This window comes from Schistocerca americana, chromosome 7 (genome assembly GCF_021461395.2).
Source record: "Schistocerca americana isolate TAMUIC-IGC-003095 chromosome 7, iqSchAmer2.1, whole genome shotgun sequence".
Taxonomy (NCBI): Eukaryota; Metazoa; Arthropoda; class Insecta; order Orthoptera; family Acrididae; genus Schistocerca; species Schistocerca americana.
Window position 1 is genome coordinate 289,942,814 of NC_060125.1, and position 13,138 is coordinate 289,955,951.

General features: G+C 42.0%; 1 protein-coding gene across 1 annotated transcript in view; it reads right to left on the reverse strand.

The window, feature by feature from the left end:
* LOC124622882 (myrosinase 1-like) overlaps window positions 1-13,138 on the reverse strand; it is a 96,067-nt gene that overhangs the window by 18,173 nt on the left and 64,756 nt on the right. The window contains exon 8 of the mRNA XM_047148675.1: window positions 7,167-7,315. Coding sequence (XP_047004631.1) covers window positions 7,167-7,315 — 149 coding nt within the window. The remainder of the gene's footprint in view (window positions 1-7,166; window positions 7,316-13,138) is intronic.

A 13,138-nucleotide genomic window follows, 5' to 3' on the forward strand; every position in this document is an offset into this window, starting at 1 on the left:
CTTCGTTGTCGGAGCCACAAACTCATTTTCACTGCGCCAATTCATCGCTGTCAAAGTGATGCCTTCGGAGATGTTAAGTTTCGGAAACAGATGAAAATCGGATGGGCCTAAGTGTAGGCAGTATGGAGTATGATCGATGACAGTGAACCGAAGGTGTCGGATTGTGGCAGATGTCGCAGTACCCATGTGTGGTGTGGCACTGTAATGCTGAAGGGGAGTGTGCGTCATGTGTGGGTGAAATCTTCGAATTAGATACTCGATTAGAGCCCATATTACGCACATAGTTACGCTACATACCGCCATGTTACACCCTACAATCTGGAGCTCTCTTGCGGCAGAGGGCTACAAACATACATACACGAAGAATAAAGGCGTAGAATGTTAATAACGTTTATTGTACTCAAATAGCTTTAAAACATTACACATAATAAATAGGGAGGTATTACTTTTCATTACTCCATATATCTTGCGACTATTTCCTGGAACAACTGAATGAAAACGAAACCCTACTGTTTCTTGCGGGGAACGTATATTCACTAAAATTTGGAAGAAACCAGGACCTTCTAAGGGAATGTAAAATACAAGAGACGATTCGTAGCTATGTTCATCAAAGAAACACTTCCCTCTGCCTACTTGCACGATTTAAGACGTATAGCACCCGACAAAAAAGAGAAGCCGGGGGAGGAAAATGGTTCAAATGACTCTTAGCACTATGGGACTTAACATCTGAGGTCATCAGTCCACTAGACTTAGAACTACTTAAACCGAACTAACCTAAGGACATCACACACATCCATGCCAGAGGCAGGATTCGAACCTGCTACCGTGCCGGTCGCGCGGGTCCAGACTGTAGCGCCTAGAACCGCTCGGGCACACCGGCCGGCCCGGAGGAGGAGGAAATTAAATTGCATATGTTGTGAGGGTGTGTCATGATTTGATTACTACACCCATAAAAATTTAAAAGAAAATTGAACTATGAGTCCGCTCGTCGATAAGACGTGGCACCCCGTCTTGGTCTTCATACACGCACTGATTCGGTTGAGAAGAGTGTCACATAGCCGTCGCATCCTCTTCTGCGACAAGGTGGCTGGTGCCACGCGCGTTTTGTAATGGATGGATCTGGAGATCTCGTTAGCCACGGGTTGACCCAACATTACACACACGCACACACATCATAGTGACACATTCCATGTGTGGAAGAGTATTGTCATGTTGAGAAATGGCACCACGGAACTGTCACTTGAGAGGTAATGCATGAGGTCTCGGGATATCATGACGTACTCCTGTGGCTTCATGTTTCCCTCAATCGTTGTCAGTCATGACCTTAAGTCATATCCGATGGTGTCCCAAACCATGAGGCCAGGAGTACAACCGCTGTGCTCTTCAAAATATTGGAATAATGGGGCCTATCCCCAGGCCGCCGCCATACTCGTCAACGATGGTCACGTGGGGTGCTGTTGTACCATTATTCATTGCTGACCACTATACATCTAGGTCTGCATCTACATATATACTCCGCTAGCCAACAAGCGGTGTGCGGCAGAGGGCACTATTCGCGCCCAAGTCATATTTGCACCCCTATGTTCGACTCGCGGATCGCTCGAGGGAAAAACGACTGTTGAAAGTCTCAGTATGAGCTCTAATTTCCCTTGTCTTTGACTGGTGATCATTGCGCGATTTGAAAGTTGATGGTAATAATATAAGCTCTACATCCTCGGCGAAGATAGGAATTTGGAATTTAGTGAGCAGCCCCTTCCGATTAGCGCGTCGTCTGTCTGCAAGTGTGTTCCACTTCAGACTTTCTATGACATTTGTAACGCTCTCGCGATGGCTAAATGTACCAGTCACGAATCTTGCCGCTCTTCTTCGGACCTTCTCAATCTCTTGTATCAGACCCAACTGGTAAGGGTCCCATACAGAAGAACAATACTCTAAGACTGGACGAACTAAAGTATTGTAAGTAATTTCCTTTGCTGAAGGACTGCATCGCTTCAGGATTCTACCAATACACAGCAATCTAGAGTTCGCCTTACCCATTACTTATGTAATCTGATCATTCCATTTGAGATCATTTCGAATAGTCACACCCAGATACTTGTCGGATAGTACTGCTTCCAAAGACGGTGCATCTATTTTGTACTCGTACATTAACGGGGATTTTCGCTTTGTTACACGCAGAAGGTTACACTTTCTAATATTGAGAGATAACTGCCAGTCATTACACCAAACATTTATTTTCTGCAAATCCTCATTGATTTGTTCACAACTTTCGTGTGATACTACTTTGTTGTATACTATAGCATCATCGGCAAACAGTCTAATGCCGCTGTCAATACAATCAACCAGATCGTTTATGTAAATCGTAAAAAGCAGCGCACCTATTACGCTGCCCTGGGGCACACCTGATGTTAAGCTTCCTTCTGTTGAAGTCTCCCAATTCAGGACGACATACTGCTCTCTGTCTGCTAGAAAACGTTCTATCCAACCGCATATGTCATCGGATAGACCGTAAGGGTGCACTTTTGGAGCAAGCGACAGTGAGGAACTGAGTCGAACGCCTTTCGAAAGTCTCGGAATATGACATCAACCCGGGAGCCGGTATCTAGAGCCTGTTGTATATCTTGCACAAAGAAGACCAACTGTGTCTCGCATGGCCGCTGTTTCCTAAAACCGTGCTGGTTTCTGCAGATGAGCTTCTCAGAGTCTAGGAATGTCATTATATCTGAACACAAAAAATGTTCCATGATTCTACAACAAATCGATGTCAGTGAAATTAGCCGGTAATTATGTGCATCCGATTTTCTATCATTTTTATAGATTGCTATGACCTGGGCCTTCTTCCAGTCCCGTGGAACTTTCGCCTGTTCCAATGATCTCTGATAGATGATGGGTAAGAATGGTGCTATATTTGTAGCATAGTCAACATATAATCTTACGGGCACACCGTCTGGGCCTTCCTGGTGTCTAAGGATCTTAATTGTTTTACAATCCCACATACACTAAACATCATGTCAGCCATCCTTGTATTTGTTCGATAATTCAAAGAAGGAATGGTGTTGCTGTCCTCTACCGTAAACGAGTTTTGAAAGCTAGGTTTAGAATTTATCATCATCCGTTACAATACCCGTACTGTCAGGAAGAAGAGGTATTGAATTATTTGTAGCATCCATTGATTTTACGTAAGACCAATAGATTTTGGGGATACTTTCAGAATCTGCAGATAAAATATTGCTTTCAAATCCGTTAAAAGAATCTTTCATTGACCTTTTGACAGATGCTTTCAATTCGCGTAACTTCTGTTTGTCAGTGGGGCAGTGAGTAAATTTAAAAACACTATGCAAAATTCTCTGCTTTCTCAGCAACTTCCTACTATGTTTGTTGAACCAAGGTGGATCCTTTCCCTCCCCTATATTTTTGCTAGGCACATATTTCTCTAGTACGTGGTGAATAATACCTTTAAATTTCGACGAAAGAAACTCAATATCTTTGTATCCGCGGTGAATGCTTGGAGCTGACTATCAAGATATTCATTAATGGCACTTTTATTTGCTTTCCCAAACAAGAAAACTCTACGCTATTTCTTCGGTTTTTTTTTTTTGCAACTTCCGCTGACGTAGAAGCCACAACGATTTTATGGTCGCTAATACCTTCTTCTAGATTAACTTCCTCAAAAAGATAGGGTCTGTTTGTCGCCAAGATATCTAATTTGTTCCCACCTCGAGTTGGTTTTCTAACCAATTGCTCAAGGTTGTATGTTGAGAGCGCTCCTAGAATAACTTCACATGAGTCCTTGCTTCTGTCCCCTGTGATAAATGTGTAATTTTCCCAGTCAATGGGCTCTGATCGTCAGCAGTCCATGCTTCACATTCAGGGGAGCACTCAAAATGCTGTAGTATGTGTTGTGGTGATAAAGCAACGTATTCATGGGACAATAATTTTTCACTCAGGCTCCTACTGGCCTAGTGGTGCGGGTTGACACAGATTGTTGCTGGGTCATTGTTTGTTTTCGACAGGAAGGTCCACATGCGAAGGGGCTGCAGTGTGCTTGGCGCCAATATGGCGATCCTTGTGGTGTTCAGTTATGTTCGTCCGGAACCGTGGTGGCGAGTGTGCCTGCCGTCACATTCCTATGCATTCCTTCGTCGGGTCATTGCCACATCCAAAAGCCCGACAAATATGGATACTGCACAGTTCGACAAGCCGATGAAATGGAGATTCATATTGATGACCATTGCAAACTGTCTGCATTTTTGAGGCTCTCTCACAAACGTCTGCATCATCTCCGTCTCCTTCACAGTGTCCATCCGACGTTTGTTGCTGTTCACGCCCTGAACATACCCTGACAGGCATGGTAACAACACTAAACACGAACAACACTTGATGGTCCTTCTAGCTGCCACAGAGAATTGTAAATCTAATCAGTTATATAACCGCCAATGATGTATAGGAGTACGATGTTACATTGTCATCCGACAATACCTTTCGGGTTTTTCACAGTTTTTCATCAGGCGTACATACGACTGGAATAACTTCAGTCTGTGTAAAGTCGGCAGCATTGTGAATGGTGGAAGCTCCATTCCTGGTACGCTGCTTAAGCGGCGAATTAAAGACATATTTCGGCCGAGCTGAGCCACACCATCAGTGAAACCATGCTCCTTGTAAAGGCGTATGGATGATGAACATCCCCTCCCAACTGGGCAATAAGATGGAAGTAAAATATTCCGTTCTGGAACGGAGGAAGCACCTCAGTCCCATGTAAAGTTTATTTTTGTTTGACAGTTGCATTTGGCGAAAATAGTATTCCAATTGTATAGCTGTTTTACAATGTGCACGGACAGTAGACATTCTAGCATTAGCCTCTCTGATCGACCATAGTCTTGTGTCGAGTTGTGATCAACAACGAACTTGACGTACCATTCCACATCGGTGATTTCGACAGACATGCTGCCCCATAGACGTTCTCCATTGCCTGGTGCTTGTCTATCGGGGTTTGTTCTTAGGCAGCTAAGAAAAGAAAGCAGCATGTTGCTCCTTGTTCACACTGCCAAGTTGACTGCACACACCTCGGAAAGACTCGAATACCACACTGATCCTTTGGCTACATGTCGATGCTTATTCACCCTCACCGGAGTTGCGATACATTGCATATACACCACAGCAACGCCCTCAAATGAAAACTTTTTGATCGCCCTCTATGAGGAATAGTTGCTACCGAATGACAGTGACGATACAACAGTAGAAGTGCATGGCAGCAATGCAGAAGAAAGCTAGATGGAAGAAGCTGACTAATCGAGGACGCACTCGAAGGAAGACAGAAACTGTTATATATATATATATATATATACACCTGTGAAACAGGTGAATACGAGAAAGCGAGTGAAAATCATTTCGCCTATGCGATTGTATCAACTATAAATGGGCATAATAGTGAATGTAGTGATCAAATAACTCAACATTGCACAATGAACTCGCATTCCGGGAGAGGAGGACTGATGTCCACATTCGGTAATCAAGATTTGAAATAAAATTGTGAAGCAGCCACGAAACACACACACCCCATTATTACCTGTTTCGCTCGGCAGATGCACATTTAGCAGCCACAGCCACACATTGTAAGCGTTTGGCTGTGTACAAATATCTGACGCTGCCGCTTTGCATAAACAGGTAAATTTAGCACGTGGCCGTTGGCTGCTACATTTCTGAAGATATTCGCATCTGATGAAACAGACTGGTAAAAAAAAGACAACTGTAAGCGGCTTGTAGCTACCCCAAAACTGTATTTCTTAAGGTCGCTATTCCACTCGCAGACGATGCCTGCTACCACTCAATCCAAATACAATTTTTCTATTGTTTTTCCCAAGTCGATTAAGGTGAATGCTGAAATTATATTTTCTGAAAAAACCATGCTAAATTTTCTTCTACATACTGACCCATCTCGGTAAACAGTATGCTAGCGCTAACTCAAAATCCTCCTTTTCTCGAAACTAAATAAATACATATACAATATTAATAAAGAAATAAATAAACTTAATAGTGTTATAAAAGGAAACAACAAGAAAATGTAATATTAGTGCAAATCATTCTTTTTAAGACAACTGGAGTGACATTTGTAAGTAGGCTGTTTAGGTTTTTATATTGGTAACGCCACGTAGCGCTCTGTATGAAAATCACTGGCTGTGCTGTGTGTATCTGCTGTGGCTGGTTTGCATTGTTGTTTGCTATCGTAGCGTTGGGCAGCTATATGTTAACAGCGCGTAGCGTTGCGCAGTTGGAGGTGAGCCGCCAGCAGTGGTGGATGTGGGGAGTGAGATGGCGGTGTTTTGAGAGCGGATGATCTGGACAGAGACAGTAAATTTGTAATATTGGATATCATGGACTGATATAGATATGACTTTTGAACCCTATTAAGGTAAATACGTTGTTTGTTCTCTATGAAAAGCTTTCATTTGCTAACTGTCCCTATCAGTAGTTAGTGCCTCCAGTAGTTAGAATCTTTTATTTAGCTGGCAGTATTGGCGCTCGCTGTATCGCAATAGTTCGAGTAACGAAGATTTTTGTGAGGTAAGTGACTTGTGAAAGGTATAGGTTAACGTTAGTCAGGGCCATTTTTTGTAGGGATTATTGAAAGTCAGATTGCGTTGCGCTAAAAATATTGTGTGTCAGTTTAGTGTTGATCAGAATAGGGAAAGAGCGAAACGTCTGAGTACGTTCAGTTCTGCTCAGCTGTTTGAAAATCAAATGGCTCAAATGGCTCTGAGCACTATGGGACTCAACTGCTGAGGTCATTAGTCCCCTAGAACTTAGAACTAGTTAAACCTAACTAACCTAAGGACATCACAAATATCCATGCCCGAGGCAGGATTCGAACCTGCGACCGTAGCGGTCTTGCGGTTCCAGACTGCAGCGCCTTTAACCGCATGGCCACTTCGGCCGGCTGAAAATCAAATAATGTAAGGGTTTATCAGCACAGTAATTCATTAATTTTTCTAAGAGGACGCTTAACATTCGCCACTGACTTTCTTTGGGAATTGAATACTAGGATCACAGTTGTTACATGTCTTCCATGACACCAAAGAATCCATCGGTCGAGACATAGAAACATGAAGGGCTCACTTTCCATGTAACGAAGTAAAATGTACAACAACTCATCGTTGAAGATGTCTTACCCTGAGCCAGCTAGAAGCGCCGTGGGGGTAAGAGTCGTCGCCGTAGTTGATGACGCCAGCATCGTGGTCCTTTGACGGTATGGTTCCAGCGTCACCTGATGCCGTGAGTACTGAAGTGTAATGGTTGATACCGAAGAAATCCGATGTTCCTGGAAAGTATTACTATTAATGACTCTTCACAATGTGCTCGTTTTCCAAAATACAAGAAGAATTCTGACGCATATGGGAGATAAATCCGTAATAACAGGCAGCCTACAAAATACTGTGTAAGTTATTCACATCATGCTTTTGTCGTGCCATAGTGACACTAGCTTTTAGTGGTCCTGATAAAGTATCCGAGCAACAGTACTCAGCCACTGGCGCTCTCAGAACAACAAGTCGTATGTTAGTCTACGTCCGAATTAGCCTGAACAGCATTTTATGACGTACTATTTGATATAGTTTAATTTGCTGTAAGGGTAGCATAATTTGTGACAGCTGTGGATTTTGTCGTAGGTTAATTGGTATGGGACAAACGTGTCAGAGTAGTGGGTTAATGTTTCACTGGGGTGAAACCAATGAGATGTCAGATGAGGATCTTCTACGGATTTGTGAATTATGTAGTAGACACACAAAAAAACTGTGGAAAAGGGAAGAAAGACTAGTGCCCTTCAGGCAGAATTGTAAGTGGCATATTGTGAATTAGATATGTTGAAGGGAGAAAGAGATAGTGGGAACTTTGGAGTAGGTGAGAAGTAATACGCAAAAGGAGAAAACCTCAGAAATTACATTGAAAAACTTATAACTATATCTGATGAGGGTGCGATGGGGAGGTTCCCTTGTAAGTAGGATGTAGTAGACTCTAAGGCTAGGTCGTTAGTAAAGTAAAGTAAAAAGGAAAGAGTTTTAATGTTAGGCAGCAATCAGGGGAGAGACGTGGACTAATTGCTTAAGGAAAAGCTAGGCGTAAAATACGGGGTCACAACCATCGGGTCAGAGGTTTTGATGGAGTAGGAGGAGGAGGAAACAGCCTGGCTACCGATTTAGAGTATAGCATCAAAGATGATCTGCAGCATACAGGAGAAGCAACAGCGAACAGTCGTGTGTGATCTGACGAGGTTTTACAGCACCATGACAAACTCTGAGTTAACACAGCTGTCAACCGTTTTAACAAAGAGCTGTGCGCATTGCTTATGACTGAAATAAGTGAAGTCTCATATCTGTGCCATGTACGTTGGTGTAATTCGGAAATGTGGATACACAAATCACGGCCTGCGCCTCAATAGGAAGGGGAGGGGGTGGGGAAGGGGAAGAGGAAGGGGAAGGGAAGATTAACCGAGCATCTTGCAGGAAGTGTAAGGGGGGCTACAAGCACACGAGACAAAATCTCTATAGTTCTGGAGTCAAAGGAGCAAATTTCTTTGATTAGCTTCAGGTTAGAGACAGACGTTAGAACAGAACAAGACCATAATATATGTAATAGCTCCTAGAAAATTAAAATTAATTTGTTTCGTCAGAACACTAGAGAGCTGAAAAAAAGATAAATGTTCTGCGCCTGTCTCAACACCTTATAACGACAGGGATGGAGAAGTTCAGTATCAGGGATTACACTCTAGCATTGCTTTCGTGTAGAGTTAACGCGAGAAAAGTAGTAGTTGTTTGTCACAGACGTACAAGTCGGACACAAAGTCTGAAATATTGAAATAAATGGTTTTTATTTCGGTCAGAACCTAGAAGCACATGCTCGTGAGTGTTACTGCAACACACTCCTCTGATAATTGTAACAGCCTACAGATATCCTTTAGGAAACTTTCAGCTATTTCTGAACAATCTAGATGCCTTATTGAGCTACGTATCAGATAAGAAGAAACAAAGGTTTGTGTGGATTTCAGTGTAGATTTATTAAGAGAGACGAGCAGGAAACCTATACTAGATCATCAACTGGGTGTTTTAATCTAGTTTTCCAACTCGTGTGCAACAAAGTAGTAGGACATGGAATGATGACATATTCATACACAATGCTGAGGCTGAAAAAATTATTGTGTACCCAGTTGTTAATGTACTATCTGATCATGGCGGACATTTAATGGAAATATACATTATGACACCTTACAACCTGAGCCAGGTTCATATAAGGCAGTGAGGCTTATTAGTGAGAACAGGATACAATTCTTTAAGAGTGAGATAATAGAGACGGTACTGAGTGAGCTATATATAGGAAGATATGTCAATGTAAAATTAAGTTTGTTCCACAGTAAATTTGTGTCAATATTCGAAAGTTGCTTTCCTAAAACGTTATCCAGAATATCGGTTAAAAAACAAGTAAGCCTAGTGTAAATAAGGGAATTAAAATCTGACGTGAGAGGAATAGGTTCATTTAAGTCAAGGCCTGACGCTACGTCCCTTTCACGATAAAATTCTTTAGCATTCTAAGGAAAGTCATTGAGGTGTATATAAGTATACAAGTCCTGACAGAAATAAATAACGCAGATAATATGATTAATACTATATGGAATATTGTCCCTGTGATTGTCAAGCACTCAGTGTTCAAGATACCACAATTAAACTAAATGACGAATCTGTGACTGATAATCCACTGGCTTGAGTAGCTTTAACAGTCACTTTCTAAATGTAGCAGCAAAAATATGATTAAATGATTCAGTTGATGCAGCAAGAGAAGATGTACGTATTTAATGCAAGAGAAGATAGACCATAGAGTATACATTTCTTTTTTCATCTGATAACCACAAATTCAGACTTCAAGAAGAATATAATAATTCCAATCTCAAAGAAAGCAGGTGTTGACAGACGTGAAAATTACCGAACTATCAGTTTAATAAGTCACAGCTGCAAAATACTAACGTGAATTCTTTGCAGAAGAATGGAAAAACTAGTAGAAGCCGACCTCGGGGAAGATCAGTTTGGATTCCGTAGAAATGTTGCAACACGTGAGGCAATACTGACCCTACGACTCATCTTAGAAGCTAGATTAAGGAAGGGCAAACCTACGTTTCTAGCATTTGTAGACTTTGAGAAAGCTTTTGACAATGTTGACTGGAATACTCTCTTTCAAATTCTAAAGGTGGCAGGGGTAAAATACAGGGAGCGAAAGGCTATTTACAATTTGTACAGAAACCAGATGTCAGTTATAAGAATCGAGGGGCATGAAAGGGTAGCAGTGGTTGGGAAGGGAGTGAGACAGGGTTGTAGCCTATCCCCGATGTTATTCAATCTGTATATTGAGCAAGCAGTGAAGGAAACAAAAGGAAAATTCGGAGTAGGTATTAAAATCCATGGAGAAGAAAAAAGAACTTTGAGGTTCGTCGACGACATTGTAATTCTGTTAGAGACAGCAAAGGACTTGCAAGAGCAGTTGAACGGAATGGATAGTGTTTTGAAAGGAGGATATAAGATGAACATCTACAAAAGCAAACCGAGGATAATGGAATGTAGTCGAATTAATTCGGGTGATGCTGAGGGAATTAGATTAGGAAATGAGACACTTAAAGTAGTAAAGGAGTTCTGCTATTTGGGGAGCAAAATAACTGATGATGGTCGAAGTAGAGAGGATATAAAATGTAGACTGGCAATGGCAAGGAAAGCGTTTCTGAAGAAGAGAAATTTGTTAACATCGAGTATAGATTTAAGTGTCAGGAAGTCATTTCTGAAAGAATTTGTATGGAGTGTAGCCATGTATGGAAGTGAAACATGGACGATAAATAGTATGGACAAGAAGAGAACAGAAGCTTTTGAAATGTGGTGCTACAGAAGCATGCTGAAGATTAGATGGGTAGATCACATAACTAATGAAGAAGTATTGAATAGAATTGTGGAGAAGTTTGTGGCACAATTTGACTAGAAGAAGGGACCGGTTGGTAGGACATGTTCTGAGGCATCAAGGGATCACCAATTTAGTATTTGAGGGCAGCGTAGAGGGTAAAAACCATAGAGGGAGACCAATAGATGAATACATTAAGCAGATTCAGAAGGATGTAGGTTGCGGTAGGTATTGGGAGATGAAGAGGCTTGCACAGGATAGAGTAGCATGGAGAGCTGCATCAAACAAGTCTCAGCACTGAAGACCACAACAACAACAACAACAACAACCACAACCACAAATTAAAAATTTTCCGATTTTTTACTTTACTGAAGCTATTAGCCAAGTGTCACGGCTCTGTGCTAACGGGAAGTAACCTGTAGGTTTTGATGAATGAGTTTGCGAGTGTGAAAACTGTGACATAAATGGCCGTGTCATATGACTGCACTGACTTTCAAGCTTAAGTGTTTTACACTACCACGGTACTGTAGTCCTTAGTATGTGACGTAAATGTCAAATTGATACAACTACCCATTCCATGGAAAACGTGTCGTCAAGTCAGACGGACAGCCTGATAGACAGGCGGACAACAAACTAGTCCTGTAAGTGTTCTGTCTCTACAGACTGGGAACGGAACCCTAAAAATAATACGTATCCGGTAAACTGATTCACGTTTTCTACGAAATGGTTAGATGTATTTCTATAAAAGACTCATTCGAATGATCTATGCAACTTGCAACTAGATAATTAACTGATACCTGTTAGTTAATATTACTAAAGGTGTGTGTACTTTCTCCGTCTTTGTGATGGCCTGAATTCTGCTAGCGACACTTTTAATGAGGTGTATGAACGTCTGTGAAGGAATGGCAACTCATTCTTCCTCAAGAGTGGAAGATACAGAAGGTAATGATGTTGGAGGCTGGTGTCTGGAGGGAAGTCGACGTCCCAAGTCATCCCAAAAGCGATCCTTGGGGTTCATGTCAGGGCCCCAGGCAGTTCAACCAATTTCAGGGAGGTAATTGTCCAGGAACCATTGACTCACAGATGCTGCTTTATAACAGGCTGCATTAAAAGACATTTATGATACGTCTCGATAGTAAATATTTTTTAAATCCAGTGATTGTAGACTCTATCTCCAAGGAAATTATGTCAATTTTTGCAAAACAGGGAGTCTAGTCATGCCAACATCACATTCTCTGAACTGTTCTTCTGCTGTATGCACTACACAGCTTGGGAAAATTCTTACATATCATTTAGCGCGTAATTAAACTCAATACGGGGACCGCGTGCTAGCCATGAGAAACACCCCTATACCATTACAGAAACTTCTTCGTGCTTTAGGTGTTGACACTATGCTTGACGGAAATTTGATTTGTGCAGGCATTCGCCAAATCCAGACCCTTTCACCGGATTGCTACAGGCTATAGAGTTACTGATCTCTCCAAACCACTCGTCTCCAGTAGTCATTCACTGTCCTGGGGTGTTGCTCCTTACATCAACTGAACTGTCGCTTAACATTGACTACAGAAATATACGTTTCATGAGGAGTTGCTCTACTGTGGGCCCCATTCTTTTTAACTTTCTCTTCGTAGCACTCGTCCTATCTGGACTACTGGTAACACCTTGGCACTCACGAGTGATGCCTTCTTCTGATCACATGTAAGAGGAATAGGTTCATTTAAGTCAATAGGTTCATTTAAGTCATCCTCTCCAAAGATCGACAGTCTCGGTACGTACAGAGGTCTGTCTGATCTTGGTTTATCTGTGGTTGCTGTTTCGCGTTTCCACTTCAAGATCACATTACTGACAGTCCACCTGGGCAGCTTCCTAAGGCTAGAAATGTTCCTAATGGACTTGCTGCACAGGCGTTATCCAATGATTAGTCAACGTCTGAAATCAATGAGCTCTCCAGACCGATCCGTCTACTGTTACTCTTCCTCTCCTGACATTGCGATCTTCCTCGTCTCCGATAATACTGACCATGCCCGCGGCTCGTGACATCTAGTGCTGAATTCCGCATTACTTAGTTGTGTCCGGATACTTTTGATCAGACAGTGGAAATCACTTAAAAATGGGGGCCCATACAAAGGCTGGAAACTGTGTGCATAATTGTACTGCTGTGTGTGGATCCTTATGGTTGCGATGTAGGACCCACTAACGTTGATCCAATCCCATA